Source organism: Leptosomus discolor, chromosome 7 (assembly GCF_034619465.1).
Source record: "Leptosomus discolor isolate bLepDis1 chromosome 7, bLepDis1.hap2, whole genome shotgun sequence".
Taxonomy (NCBI): domain Eukaryota; kingdom Metazoa; phylum Chordata; class Aves; order Leptosomiformes; family Leptosomidae; genus Leptosomus; species Leptosomus discolor.
Window position 1 is genome coordinate 17,189,874 of NC_141397.1, and position 12,711 is coordinate 17,202,584.

The 12,711-nt window shown below is 41.2% G+C and overlaps 1 protein-coding gene across 1 annotated transcript; it reads left to right on the forward strand.

Moving 5' to 3' along the window:
- The first annotated feature begins 11,703 nt into the window (after nt 1–11,703).
- Nucleotides 11,704–12,483, forward strand: LRRC3B (leucine rich repeat containing 3B). The gene has a single exon (XM_009950798.2). The coding sequence runs from the start codon at nt 11,704–11,706 to the stop codon at nt 12,481–12,483; it is 780 nt and encodes a 259-aa protein (XP_009949100.1).
- The last annotated feature ends 228 nt before the right edge of the window (nt 12,484–12,711 follow it).

Consider the following 12,711-nt stretch of genomic DNA (forward strand, 5'->3'; position numbering starts at 1 on the left):
ATGCTCTGCTTCATTCTCCTCCTCCCTTCCCTGTCTTACTTTGGAGTCAGTAACACTTTTTATTTCCTTAGGACTCTCTATTGCCCGGGTATCCGCTGCCAGCAGCTGTCTTGCGGGCTGCTTCGCGCAACTGTTGTCAACTTTACAAAGCCGCTAGCATGTTCCTTGCTGAATGGTCCCTTCAGGTTTGCATGCTTATTTCTGCCTTGCTGACTTCATTATCAGCACAGCTTCCCCAGCCTAATTACAACTTCTCTCTTCCCACTGCCTACTAAGTTGCAGGAACATTTGGATGAACCTCAAATGAGCCTGAAGATAGCAGTATGCATAAGTGCCCTTGGAAGAAAGGTCTCTAGCTGGTCTGCATCTTGCTTATCTTTGGAAAGCGGTACCTTAAAGGCCTATTAGTTTCTGATAACACATTTTTTGTTACTGGGGGTTAGATTTACACTTTGCAAAATAGAATTAGATTTTTCAGTTGGACAAGGACACCATCTGCAGTCACCAGATGCAGTTATCAAGATTAAATTGCAAGACTTGTCACTGATTATGCTGGTAATCATTGAGGTGATCAGTGTAATTATCTTAGATCAAGAAGACATTTTCTCTGATATGGTACTGCAGAATTCAGTTAAAGGAGCATCCGTCATTAGCTACTGGGTAGAGTCAGGGTATGGCTCCAACCAAGCACTTATATTTTTCACTTTGATCACATTTTTTTATAATATGGAAGAAAAATAAATCAGCAAATATTTTGAAATTGATCTTTTGTGTAGAAGACATTTTCCATTGGGTTCTATGAGAGTTATTGAAAACCTACTGCGTTGCGAAAGGGTCATAGGCATTCAGCTCATAACCAGACTTTAGAACAGACTTTAGTCTGGGTCTTTTTACCAAAGGAAGACAAGGTATTTCCACTTCAGGTTATTTTAAGCTTTTAGAGTATGTAGGTTTTTTCTAGTATAGATCATATGGAGGATTGACTCAGCTGCTGCTGGAAAGGATTTTCTTGCCAAACAGAATGGTTGTTGATGTTGTCTCAGAAAACGTGACTGAGACTTGGGAGAATATAATCCCAAACTCTAAAAATGTTTTTTGACTCTAATGCACACTTAAAATTCATTTAGAAACAAATTATATGGCTTTGGAGAACACGTTACAGACAGTCATTTTTCTGTGTTGGAGCATTTCCCTTTAGTGTCTGTAATGTGATTCTTCATATTCTTATATAGTGGTAAAAATCTATTCTGCAGATATGTTTGCTGAGCAGTAACTGGCATATCTTGAGCCTTTGTTCATTGTTCTATAGGTTGCCAAGCCAATTAATTGCAATTACAGTGATAAATGATGTTCAAGAGATGATGGTATTTACCTTATATCTTACACTTTTCATTTTTAACTTCATATTGCCACTACGTATGCACTGTAAAGTGTATGTAGTGTTTTGTTTCCTTTTTCAAGTGGCATAGATATGCATACAAAATGTTGTTTCTATTTCCCAGCAGGGTATATTGCTCAGGGAAGGGACGGGAGCCTTTTGTAGTCTAAGTCATATGAAGAGGATGGAGGAGATAACTGGGAAAAGTAGGCAGCCCTGAACATCTTCTAAAAAACAAGTGAGTCAGTCTTTGTTAGAGCTTGAAAGAAAGAGGTCTAAGAGCATCCCCGACAACTGTTTCTTTAATTTCCATCGAGCATATCAAATTTCATTCCAAGAAATGTGTTGTCACGGAAGAATTCCAAGAGCAAAGCATCATAGGAAAGATAGGAGATAATTGGTAATATTTTTCTGTCATTGATCTGTTATTACAGCTGCTAAGCTTCATACAATTATTTATCAGCTGAGGGTTATAAAATAATTCCTGACTTGACATGAAAAGGGAGAAAAGTCAAATACATTTTTTAACATGAACCAAACCCATCAGTCTTAAAGTGCTGATTCATTTGCCCACACAGTATAATTAAGCAAGCTGTTAATCTGTAATAAGGAGTGATACATTCAGTGATCTCACAATCAGAAAGTAATTATAGCTTAAAATGTTCATTTGTCTCTCCTCCACCATTTTATTTCTCCGTGACTGTTACAAGAGGGTATTTGTAGCTTAGGATCTGTAAATTTTTACCTACACAGTGAGATTCTGCAACTGGAAGTGTTTTGCCATGAGTAGTTGTTAGGAAGATGTCTATACTGGGAGGTTTTTGGGAACAAAATTTCAACTGGCATTCTGAGTCCTGTCTTAGGGAAGAATATTATAGTTTGAGTACATTTGGTATTTCATTAGATAATGAATCTATTATGTAATTGGAGTTCAGGCTCACACTGATTAATCATGACATTTCAATTATTCATTGAATCAGTGATTGTTTGCACCCCCTTTTTCCCACCTTATTTGCTGTTGGCTTCTGTTAATTTCTCTTCTTACTGCTTTAGGATTTCATCTTACCATGTTCTGAGATCCTGAAAATCTCCCACTGCCAAAGCCTTTCATATGGGATTTAAATCACCTGGCACCTTGCAAGCAGCTCCTGGCATCTCTCTGGTTTGGTGCCTCATAGTATTTTAACTGCCTACCTTCGAGGTAGGTGTACTGTGAAACAGCCAGGCAGCCGTTTGAGGAGTGCCAGGGAGGGATGCGTGAATGACAGAGGTTATCCCAAGACTCGAGACCAGATTCTTGTTTCATCTGCTAAATTGGATTTCCTGATGGTGTCCTGGAGCCATAGAGAGGGTTGAGTTGCCCAACTTGGAGCCTGCCTGTGCAGCTAGTGAGATTGCCCTTAGCTGTGGCATTCCACAGTGCCTTCCCTGCTGACAGTACACAGGCGGCGTTGTTTTAAAGGATTGTATTGTGTATGTGGAGGAATTCTCTTGGTACCCATGAAATTTGTTGTCTGTAGCACACAGACAGCACAGAGATCAGAAGCAGTTGCTGTGTTCTTCTTCAGGTCCTGCTGTTCCTGCTTAGCTCCAGCTCACAGGTATCCTCACGTTCCAGCTCAGTACCTATTCAGTCAGTCATGTTGCTGTGGCATAGTTTTACTATATGTCCATAGGGAAGTGAAGAAAAATGCTTTTTTTTTTTTTAATAATTACTGTTATTTTGATGCTGTCACTTTTGACCTGTAATCTAAACCCTGGAACAGATTTAGAATAAGATGTAGAAGGAGGCTCAGCATTTTTATGTCAGCCTTCTTGTGTTTTTAAACAGTTGGGTCAGATTCAGCCTGCAGGTGTTGGAGGGGCAGACAGGATTTCATGAAGGTTTTTCAGTGTGCACAGACTCTGTAGGCCTCCAGAGGCTCAAATGCTCAAAAACATGGCGTGCAGGACGACCCAACCTGTAGCTTACTGGAAGGTCTGAACTAACTGCTAGGATAAGATTGATTAAGGATAGAATGTATGGAAATAGTTCTTCCCAGGGCTATCTCTGCTGTTTCGATTCTTTGTAAATATGCCATCTGCAGTTATTTGGGAGTAGTGGTGCCAAATCTCTTTCTTTGGTTCAGGTAAAATTGTCCTGTCCTCAGTTGTTTAGTGAATTGGACTGTTTGGGTGGGCTAATCACCTGTGAATTTTAGCCTTTAGTCTCCAGCTTATTGCTGTCTTGTCAAGACTAATTACAAGGTAATATTTTTAGAGATAAGCTAGTATATGGTACTTTATGACACTATTAGTGGCAAAAAAAAAAAAAAAAAAAGGAGTACAAAGACATAAAATATAGCTATTTGTGGATATGGAGTGTAAGGCAGGTCTGTGTGTGTGCTGTAACAAACAGACGGGCATTACAGGAAGAGGAGTTCAAAGAAAACAATCCATTAAAAAGAGGAGTATTTCTGTTTCAGTGGGTAATTTGCTAAACCTGATGGGAAACCTAAGTATTCAATATGGCAAAGTTAAGACCTATTTTAATAGAGAATAGGAGACTAGATTTATCAATGGGCGTATTTTCTATATACCGACATAGTCGATGTCTTAGTCATAGAACAGTTTCAGTTGGAAGAGACCTCCAAGATCATCAAGTCCAACCTTTGTCCTAGCTCTGTCAACACCACTAAACCATGTCCCTAAGTACAACATCTACCCGTCTCTTAAACACCTCCAGGGATGGTGACTCCCACCACCTCCCTGGGCAGACTGTTCCAATGCCTGACAACAGTTTCAGTAAAGAAATTCTTCCTGATATCCAGCCTGAACCTCCCCTGGTGCAGCTGAAGGCCATTAAAGGTCTTAAAGAGGGGAAAAAAAAAGGTATAATAATGGCAGGTCTTTTAAAACTATCAAACATCTCAGTAATTGTCTGTAAGTCAGATAAAACAATTATGTTTTTACAGTGTTCCCTTTTAATGGATTTTTAGTTGTAAAATTTTAATATTTATTCAAAGTGCAAGTTTGCTCTAAGGGATGTCTAAAAAAAGAGCCCCGTAGGAGTCTTTATTTCCTGGATTTTTCTAATTCCGTATCAAACTTCCACTGTTTGCACGCAGGAACGTTGTTACTTGGAATGGTAGGAGTTTACTTAGATTGGGCTTCAAAAGTCAAGCTGTTTTTTTAGGGGTCTGTTGAGGGCTTATTGGGAGCTGAGAGTTTCATTTGAAGACAGTAGAGGTGCACACATGAATACGAGGTGTTTATATATTTGTATGTGAGTCATATGGGCTGTACATGAGGAGGACAGGGGGCACATTGGCATTTGCAGTGCGTCTCCAGTGTGGAGGGCCAACAGTTGCTCACAGGGACACCTTTGGTATTAACTGAAAAAACAGTGATGTTTCTGGTGGTTTTTCTGATCCCAAGGAGCATGGAGCTCTGCGGTGCCATTTGAGATCTGTTTTCAAATGAGGGCTTCTCCAGGTACTGTGCCTAAAGTTAGTAGCAAGGTCATTTAAGTTTTCCAGCTGTATGTCATCAGAAGCACGGTGTGGCTGAGCAGGTGAATTGTGCACCAGACCCTACGATCCACATTCTTGGGAAGCTGGGTTGTACATGTTTTTTTTTCCAATTTTTCTGGAGGTTGAAAAGTGACAGACCAGACAGATTGAATGCAATCGTGATGCAGCCAACGGGCCACACCCTGTGGCTGATCTGTTGGCTTCTTCCTTTTTCATCTTCCCGTTCTTGCTTGTTTGAGCACGTAAGCTACAGTAACAAGAAACTCCTCTCTCATCATGGCACCTTCAGTAACTGCAAATACAAACTCTGCGTGCAGATGCTTAGCATCTCTAGTTGGCTGTGACCCCTTTAACATTGTTGAAGTAACAGATGCAGTCTTTTTCATCAGGGGATCCAGCTTTGAAGACAAGAAGAGACATTATTCTAGTACCTTACATTACTGATAGGGAAAATGGAGTCGCTATCACTGATGTGTGTGCCATCCAGCTCTCTTTGCACACGACAAGAGGATGGTGCAGTTGCTCAAATGCTACTGAAGACATAATTTAGTTTATGGAATCTGCACAGCTGATCATGTATGAGATGGAAATACCACTTGGCGTAAGAGAGCAGCAGTGAAAACCCTTTGTAGACAGACTTTCTGACCCTAGAAGCCACATAAAAATCTGTAGGTGGCTGACAGCTATGTTCTCACTTTCATACTGTGCCCCCAGACTTACATCTACAAGCTTGCCTTGTTCCTGTGCTCTCACTGCTTCCCACAGGATCCTGGTGCTACTGTGGTTGCCCCCAGCATCATTCATGCTTTTGGGACACTGCTGCAGTCCCTCTTCATCTGCTGTGCACCTTGCATACTTCTGCCTTTTGTTTTTCAGCAACTCATTTTGTGCTGTGGCTTTGTAGTCCCATGCAACCTCTGAACCTAACCAGGGGAATAAAAACTTCTTGTGCAGCTGGGCCTGTACTCTGCCCATTGACAGTGCCACACTCTCCAGTTCTTGGGGTTGGGCTCCGAGGGGGCAGATGCAGCTGACAGACCTGATCCGTTGTCTATCTAATAGCTGTGATTAGCCCGTCAGCCCCTGGAGTGGGAAGAGGGAAAAGAGAGGGAACACTGCATAGTGGGTAGGAACAGGAACATGATTGGAAGAAAAATGCCTCCTGATGGCCCCTGTGCTCTAAAGGAGACCATGCTTCAGCTTCAGCTTGGCACCTTCAGTCTTTTTTTCTCAGCATCCCATGGCATCACATCCCAAAGAAAAAGCATCTTCCAAAATGCCTGCCATATTCATCCAATCATTATCACTAGAAGAGTGCATTCTGCACAGTGCCTGTGCTTGTTGGCTTAGGGAACAAAAATGATTTTTAGGATCAGATCGTTCTCTGTTTTCCAATTTCTGCTTAAAAATCTTCCCCTGTGTCTTGTCACGGAAAAGTCTGTGACCCAGTGAAGGCCAGTGTGGTACTGACTGCAGAGAGCTGCTGCTGATTCCTCCTGTCAGTGTTTGACCACAAGCAGGATGAGTGATGATGCTGTGTGTGAGTCTGGGGGGGGTCTTACATTGGTGTGGGCCTGTGTGATCCTATTCTACAAAATTCACTTGTGGCCCTCATTTCTGTGATTTAGGACAGGAATCATCCCATAAAGACATATATATTAAATACATTGGGTCATGGTTTTGTCTTTATCATGTGAGATCTTGCTTGAGGAATAACCATCAGGAAAAGTGTGACATTTTTGATCTCTCCTCAAAGAAATGTTTGGGAATTCACCTGAAAATGTCTGAGAATTCAGGTGAAATTCCATGTAAAAGTGTTGTGATACTAGAGTGACTTGAACAAAGTTATTGGGCTGTCACAGGTATTTTTGTAGTGCTAGAAAGTAATCTTTGATGCACCCTACTGAAACCTAGATAAACAATGTATGAAGAAGGTATCTGATGAACAAGGAGGGAGTAAATCTCTCTCCTTCCCATATGGAAGATACAAATTTCCAGGAAGAGTATCATCAACAAGTGGTTGTGTTGACTTCATCTTGGTGGAGATGCAAGCTGATCCTGATGGTTGAGGGGATTGTATGTGTGGCTAAAATACTATAGGCAGAACACCTTCTAAGGCTCATTTTAGTCTGCTTTTGAGTCCTCTGGGAGCAGGGGCTGGCCTTCCAGTGCAAAGGACGGGCACCTGCTCCACTCTTACTTTTTATGGGGGCAGAGGCTGTGTGGAGGGCCAGTGGGGAGCTACTCATGCATGTGTGAGCCCTTAGGTAGTGACTGAAGAGCTACCATGTGGACTCTGAATGTCTCTGCACCATTATAGAAAACCACTTTTACCTGCTCTTGCCTTTCCCATCTCTTTTGTTAAGTCAGACATCTTTAGCTATATATACGATTGATTTTTTAAAATGCATCTTTTATTGTCTTAGCATTGTCCTAAACAATAAAAAGTCTCGGTCTGTGTCATTTTTATGCTATTCTGTGTGATGGTTGTAGGATTTCCTATCCTCCTGTATTTTACTCCAAAGACACAACAGAATAAATTAATATTGCAAGTAGTCTTGTTTTGCAAGTAGACTTTCTGTGTGACTTAGCTAAGTCTGCAGGCCCTTTTTTGCAGGTGGGTAGTTGGAGGCACTAATACTTCTTTACATCGCTTGTTTCTTGTGGGGAGGAGTAACTAACCAAATTTCTAAATTTAGTGGAATTGCATTCAGGTGCTAAGATACAGTCTCTGCACCTTGCTTGCTGCTAAGTAAAACATCCGCAAGTACCTGACATGTGAAGCTCAGTAGAAATCTCACTGTGTATTAAAAACAAATGTGCTTTCCTTGAGGATTTCAGGATTTGTACATTTTCCTGTGCTGTTGGATGTTTGTACTGAGTGAACAGTCTTGAGGGAGCATGAGAAGAGGAAAGCTTGAAAACCAATTTAAATTGCAAGACTGTAAAGAATTCTTTTGTGCGATCTTCCCTCTGTGGCTTTGTTGCCCTGCGATATTTGACTTGTACATTAGGTTTTCTGTGTTTGTACTTGTATTTGGAGCACCTCCCCTGTGAGGACAGGCTGAGAGAGTTGGGGTTGTTCAGTCTGGAGAAGAGAAGGCTCCAGGGAGATCTTATAGTGGCCTTCCAGTACCTGAAAGGGGCCTACAGGAAAGGTGAGGAGGGACTCTTGGTCAGGGAGGGTAGTGATAGGACAAGGGGTAACTGTTTCAAACTGAGAGAAGGTAGATTTAGATTAGATATTAGGAATAAATTCTTCACTGTGAGGGTGGTGAGGCACTGGAACAGGTTGCCCGGAGAATCTATGGCTGCCCCCTCCCTGGCAGTGTTCAAGGCCAGGCTGGATGGGGCTTTGAGCAACCTGGTCTAGTGGAAGGTGTCCCTGCCCATGGCAGGAGGGGCTGGAACTAGGTGATCTTTAGGGTCCCTTCCAGCCCAAACCATTCTATGATTCTAGAAATGTACACAGAAAGCCTTTTTACACCATGCCGTTGCCTGTGCTTGCAGTATTGCTGTCATTTCCCTGTGCTTTCATTTACTTTCAAAATTTTCTTTTTTTTTTTGTTTACTTGCAGATTTCTAATTAATTCATACATTTATTTTAATTCTGTGTCTTCCATCCCTTTCTCTGTAGTCTTTAGTGTTTCTGTCTGGTATATATCTGTTGTCTTTATTCCAACTTTGTAACCTTCTTTATTTATTGTGTTCCAAGCAGAGAAAATTAGATAGATGCTCAAGAACCCAAAAATCTTCCTTTTTGGCGTTACAAATGTGCAGATCCTAGTTCTCTTTTATCTTGTTGCAGTCACTAGGATGTCTGTGAGTCAAGAAAGTCTTTGTAAGTTTGTTGGTGAAAACCAAACCTTAGCCCTTGGATCAGATATTCTGATTATGGAAGTAAACAAAGCTTTGTTTCCCCTGACTGATGTTGAGTCCCATTGGGTTGCTTCCAGTTAATTTACTGAGAATTTGCTGAGCTTTGTTCTTGCTCAGCTAAGTTTTGTTGACTGGGTTGTTAATTATGGGTTTAAACCTGTATTTGCTCTTTCTAACAACTTAAAACATTGGGAGTTTTTCTCCCGCTATCCATTTACTTAGTTATCTCTTTTGAAGAGGCATTGCTTCATTAAACACTTTCCTGCTTAGTCAGTAATGATCCTACTTCTTCCACTCTAAACACATTAATACATTAAAGAAAAAGAGCTTCACTTCTCTTCAATAGGATGAGTGTTCCACATTGATGCTTCGGACCTCTTTGACACATGATCTTTGGTGGCGTAGCTGTGCTATGGAGGACTCAGCAGGGTCCATCCTGTAATTCCAGGTTGACAGGGTCTTTTAGCCTGTAATGAAGCAGATAGGATATTTAATTGTCACACCCTGGTGAGAACAGTGTGATTTTTATGCTTCTACAAAATTAAGCATCTGAGACTACTTCAGGTCTTTGCTCTTTCACCCTGGTCCATTCCTGCAGTAGGACTCGTGTCTTTGGTTGGAAGCCGCTGTATACAAGTAGCAGGTGATGAGATGATGCTCATTCTGTGGTGATGAGCTGGGCCACTCATCTGCTTTTGTGGTGCAGCACAGTAGTGAGACACTTAAACATGAAGGGAAAAGAAAATACATGGCTTTTTTTCCAGGGGACAAGCCTTCTTGCTGAAGCACCCAGGGCTGCTGGAGGGAGGAGCAGATTGGCGTCTTGGAGCTGCCAGGGGGAGCAGCTGCCAGCTCCAGCTTGGCCTCCGAATGGGCTGCACATTTTAGCAAGTACTTAGCACTTTTGGGCAGGCTGGGAAAAAACAACTTCTGGAGCTTGGCTCCTTCTGTAGCAGATTTCTATCTGATCTGAAGACCAGGCACTGCAGTGACCAAGGAGCTGCAGGGAGAAATGTCAAGGATGCACCCAGTGAAACGGGCTTCTTTCGCATAAATCCTGCAGGACTCCATTGATTGTGGAGGTGCTGCCTCACCTCTCTGTCCTCAAAGGGAGCTTTTCATACCCTGCTTACTTCCGTTCTTAATGGTTTCATATTTCCAGGGTTAGTGTCACAATTTCTCATTGCTAAAAATTTCCTTTCTTTTTAATTTTAGAGTAGAAGTTTTATGGAGTCTGACTGTAAACTTTCTGTTTAGGTTCTTGGGCAGTCTCTCTCTTGATCAATAAGTAAGTTGAAGAGTAGTGGTGATACACTGCCCTTTACAGTAGTTGCAGTAAGAGTGTGCTGAGCTTTCGCTATTGCTGAGCCATAGCAATGGAGTAATAGCACATAATGTGCGTGCTATAAGATGGGTTTGAGTTGTGGTGGTTTTTTTCTGTGGGGTACTGGCACACTAAGCCTCAGCAAAAGGGTTAAATAAAACTTGAGCGACGGATTTGAAATTCTGCATGACACATCTGAACCATATTACTGCGATATGCCAGAAACTGCAGTTAGTGACTTCTGCAGGCAAAAATGATTGCAATGCAATTTCTTCTTTTTCCTGTAAAATCACACATATCCTCCCTGCAGGGATTTTGTTGTTCAGTGGACTACAGTGTAGGTTTGGGAAAAAAAAATCATTTATATGTAAATACAACCTGAAGGCTGCAAATAACCAAGCTGCTACAAAGACAGAGGGCATGTACATGAAAACAAATGGACCTGTTGTGGTTAGAAATTCATAGTTTACCATAATAGGGGAAAAAATAAATGAGGTTGTCTTTGAAACCTTATAGGTCAGCATTTCAGACTTATGTATTTGTGCTCCAGTTAAAGGAGAAAATGGAAAAGCTTCTGGATATTTACTATTTTTAAGCCCACTTGAGAGGGGAGAAGCAGGAACAGTATTTTTCATCTGTTCTATTAGCAAATTACATGCCATGAATAAGATTTTTTTTTTTTTGTTTGGCTCCTACATAGGTTTGTGTGAGTTTTACTTGATTTGGAGGTAGGGTGTGTGAGTTTTTGGCAATCGTTACATTTCTTTCTCTCAAGAAAATTTTCAAGAAAACTGGAAGCAGAAATTTGTTTCTGTGGGTCTTACAAAATGCTGGGAGGTACAGGAAATCCAGTGTTCAAAAGCAGAAGAGAAGGAGGGAGACAGAAAAGGAAGTGGTGGATGCTTGTGGTGTCTTTCAGCAGCATTTGCTTTACTTAATTTTTGTTTCTTGATATAGTAAAAGTATTTCCTTGCCAAAGTACTTTGATTTGGACTTAAAACAGAATAAATTATTTTGAGATAAATTCACATTAACCACCACAAATTCCTCATTTACCTGCCACTATTGCTGGAGATCCAACACTTAGCTCCTATTAGTGCATCTTCTACTTTAGCAAGGGAGAATGTAATTTAGTTTTATAACTGTTTTAGAAAAGTCCATGATAAAAACAAACAAGTGCCTCTAGTAAGTATTAAAGCCCAAACCTGTGCAATTTGTAGTAAGTGTAGTCTATCCTCTTAAAAATGGCCTGGGATTTATGTACTAAACTGAGATTAATGCTAATAGGAGTTACCTAAACAAATCCTCCGGTGCACTGATAGGATAATAGATCATGTATTTAGTGTTGCATTTCACTTTGACTTAATTTTATTTCTGTTTTTTAAGGAAAACAAAATTGAGATTGAAGTTTATGGTATAAGGAACTTTTTTTCCTTCCTCTCTGTAGGTGTGTTTCTGAGAAGAGTATTGACCATGAAGAAGCCCTTGTGTTAGTCAGTTTTTACTAATCCCACCGAAGAAAATGAAACCACGTTTCAGCTTTGCCTATCCTTTTCCCACCACTGTTGGCTGAATGAGAAATGGATGTGTGATTATGCTGACACCCCAGCATGCATTTGGTAGACCTGTGGTTAACTCGTTCCCTCTCCATGTGTCTGCTCTTACAAAGTTTTGTCCTCATGATACTGTGCTTTCATTCTGCCAGTATGTGCCCGAAAGGCTGCCTCTGTTCTCACTCTGGAGGTCTTAATGTCAGCTGTAGCAATGCAAACCTCAAAGAAATACCCAGAGATCTTCCTCCAGAAACAGTCTTACTTTATTTGGACTCCAATCAGATAACATCTATCCCCAACGAAATTTTTAAGGACTTACACCAACTGAAAGTCCTCAATTTATCAAAAAATGGAATTGAGTTTATAGATGAACATGCCTTTAAAGGGGTGGCAGAAACCTTGCAGACTCTGGATTTGTCTGACAACCGGATTCAAAGCGTGCACAAAAACGCTTTCAACAACTTAAAGGCCAGAGCGAGAATTGCAAACAATCCCTGGCACTGTGACTGCACGCTGCAGCAGGTGTTGAGGAGCATGGCCTCCAACCACGAGACGGCCAACAACGTCATCTGCAAGACCTCTGTGCTGGATGAACACGCGGGGAGACCATTCCTCAATGCTGCCAACGATGCTGACCTCTGCAACCTTCCTAAAAAGACTACCGATTATGCCATGCTGGTCACTATGTTTGGCTGGTTCACCATGGTGATCTCATACGTGGTTTATTATGTCCGGCAAAATCAGGAGGATGCAAGGAGGCACCTTGAGTACTTGAAATCCCTGCCAAGCAGGCAAAAGAAACCAGACGAAGCTGATGACATTAGCACTGTGGTATAGTATTCTGAATACAATGACTGCCTTTGTGATGGAAACTAGATTTGGATGATGCTAAAAGCAGAGGTTTACTTCTAACATTCATTGTAAACTTTGAGACTTTTGGGTTTTTTTCCTGTTTAACTGAATTACACCACTGTTGAGCTTTCTAACAGAAAGTTTTGCCTGGGTGGTACTTTAATTATTTATCTGGTGATATCCTAAATCAAGTGAATTAATATGTAAACATTA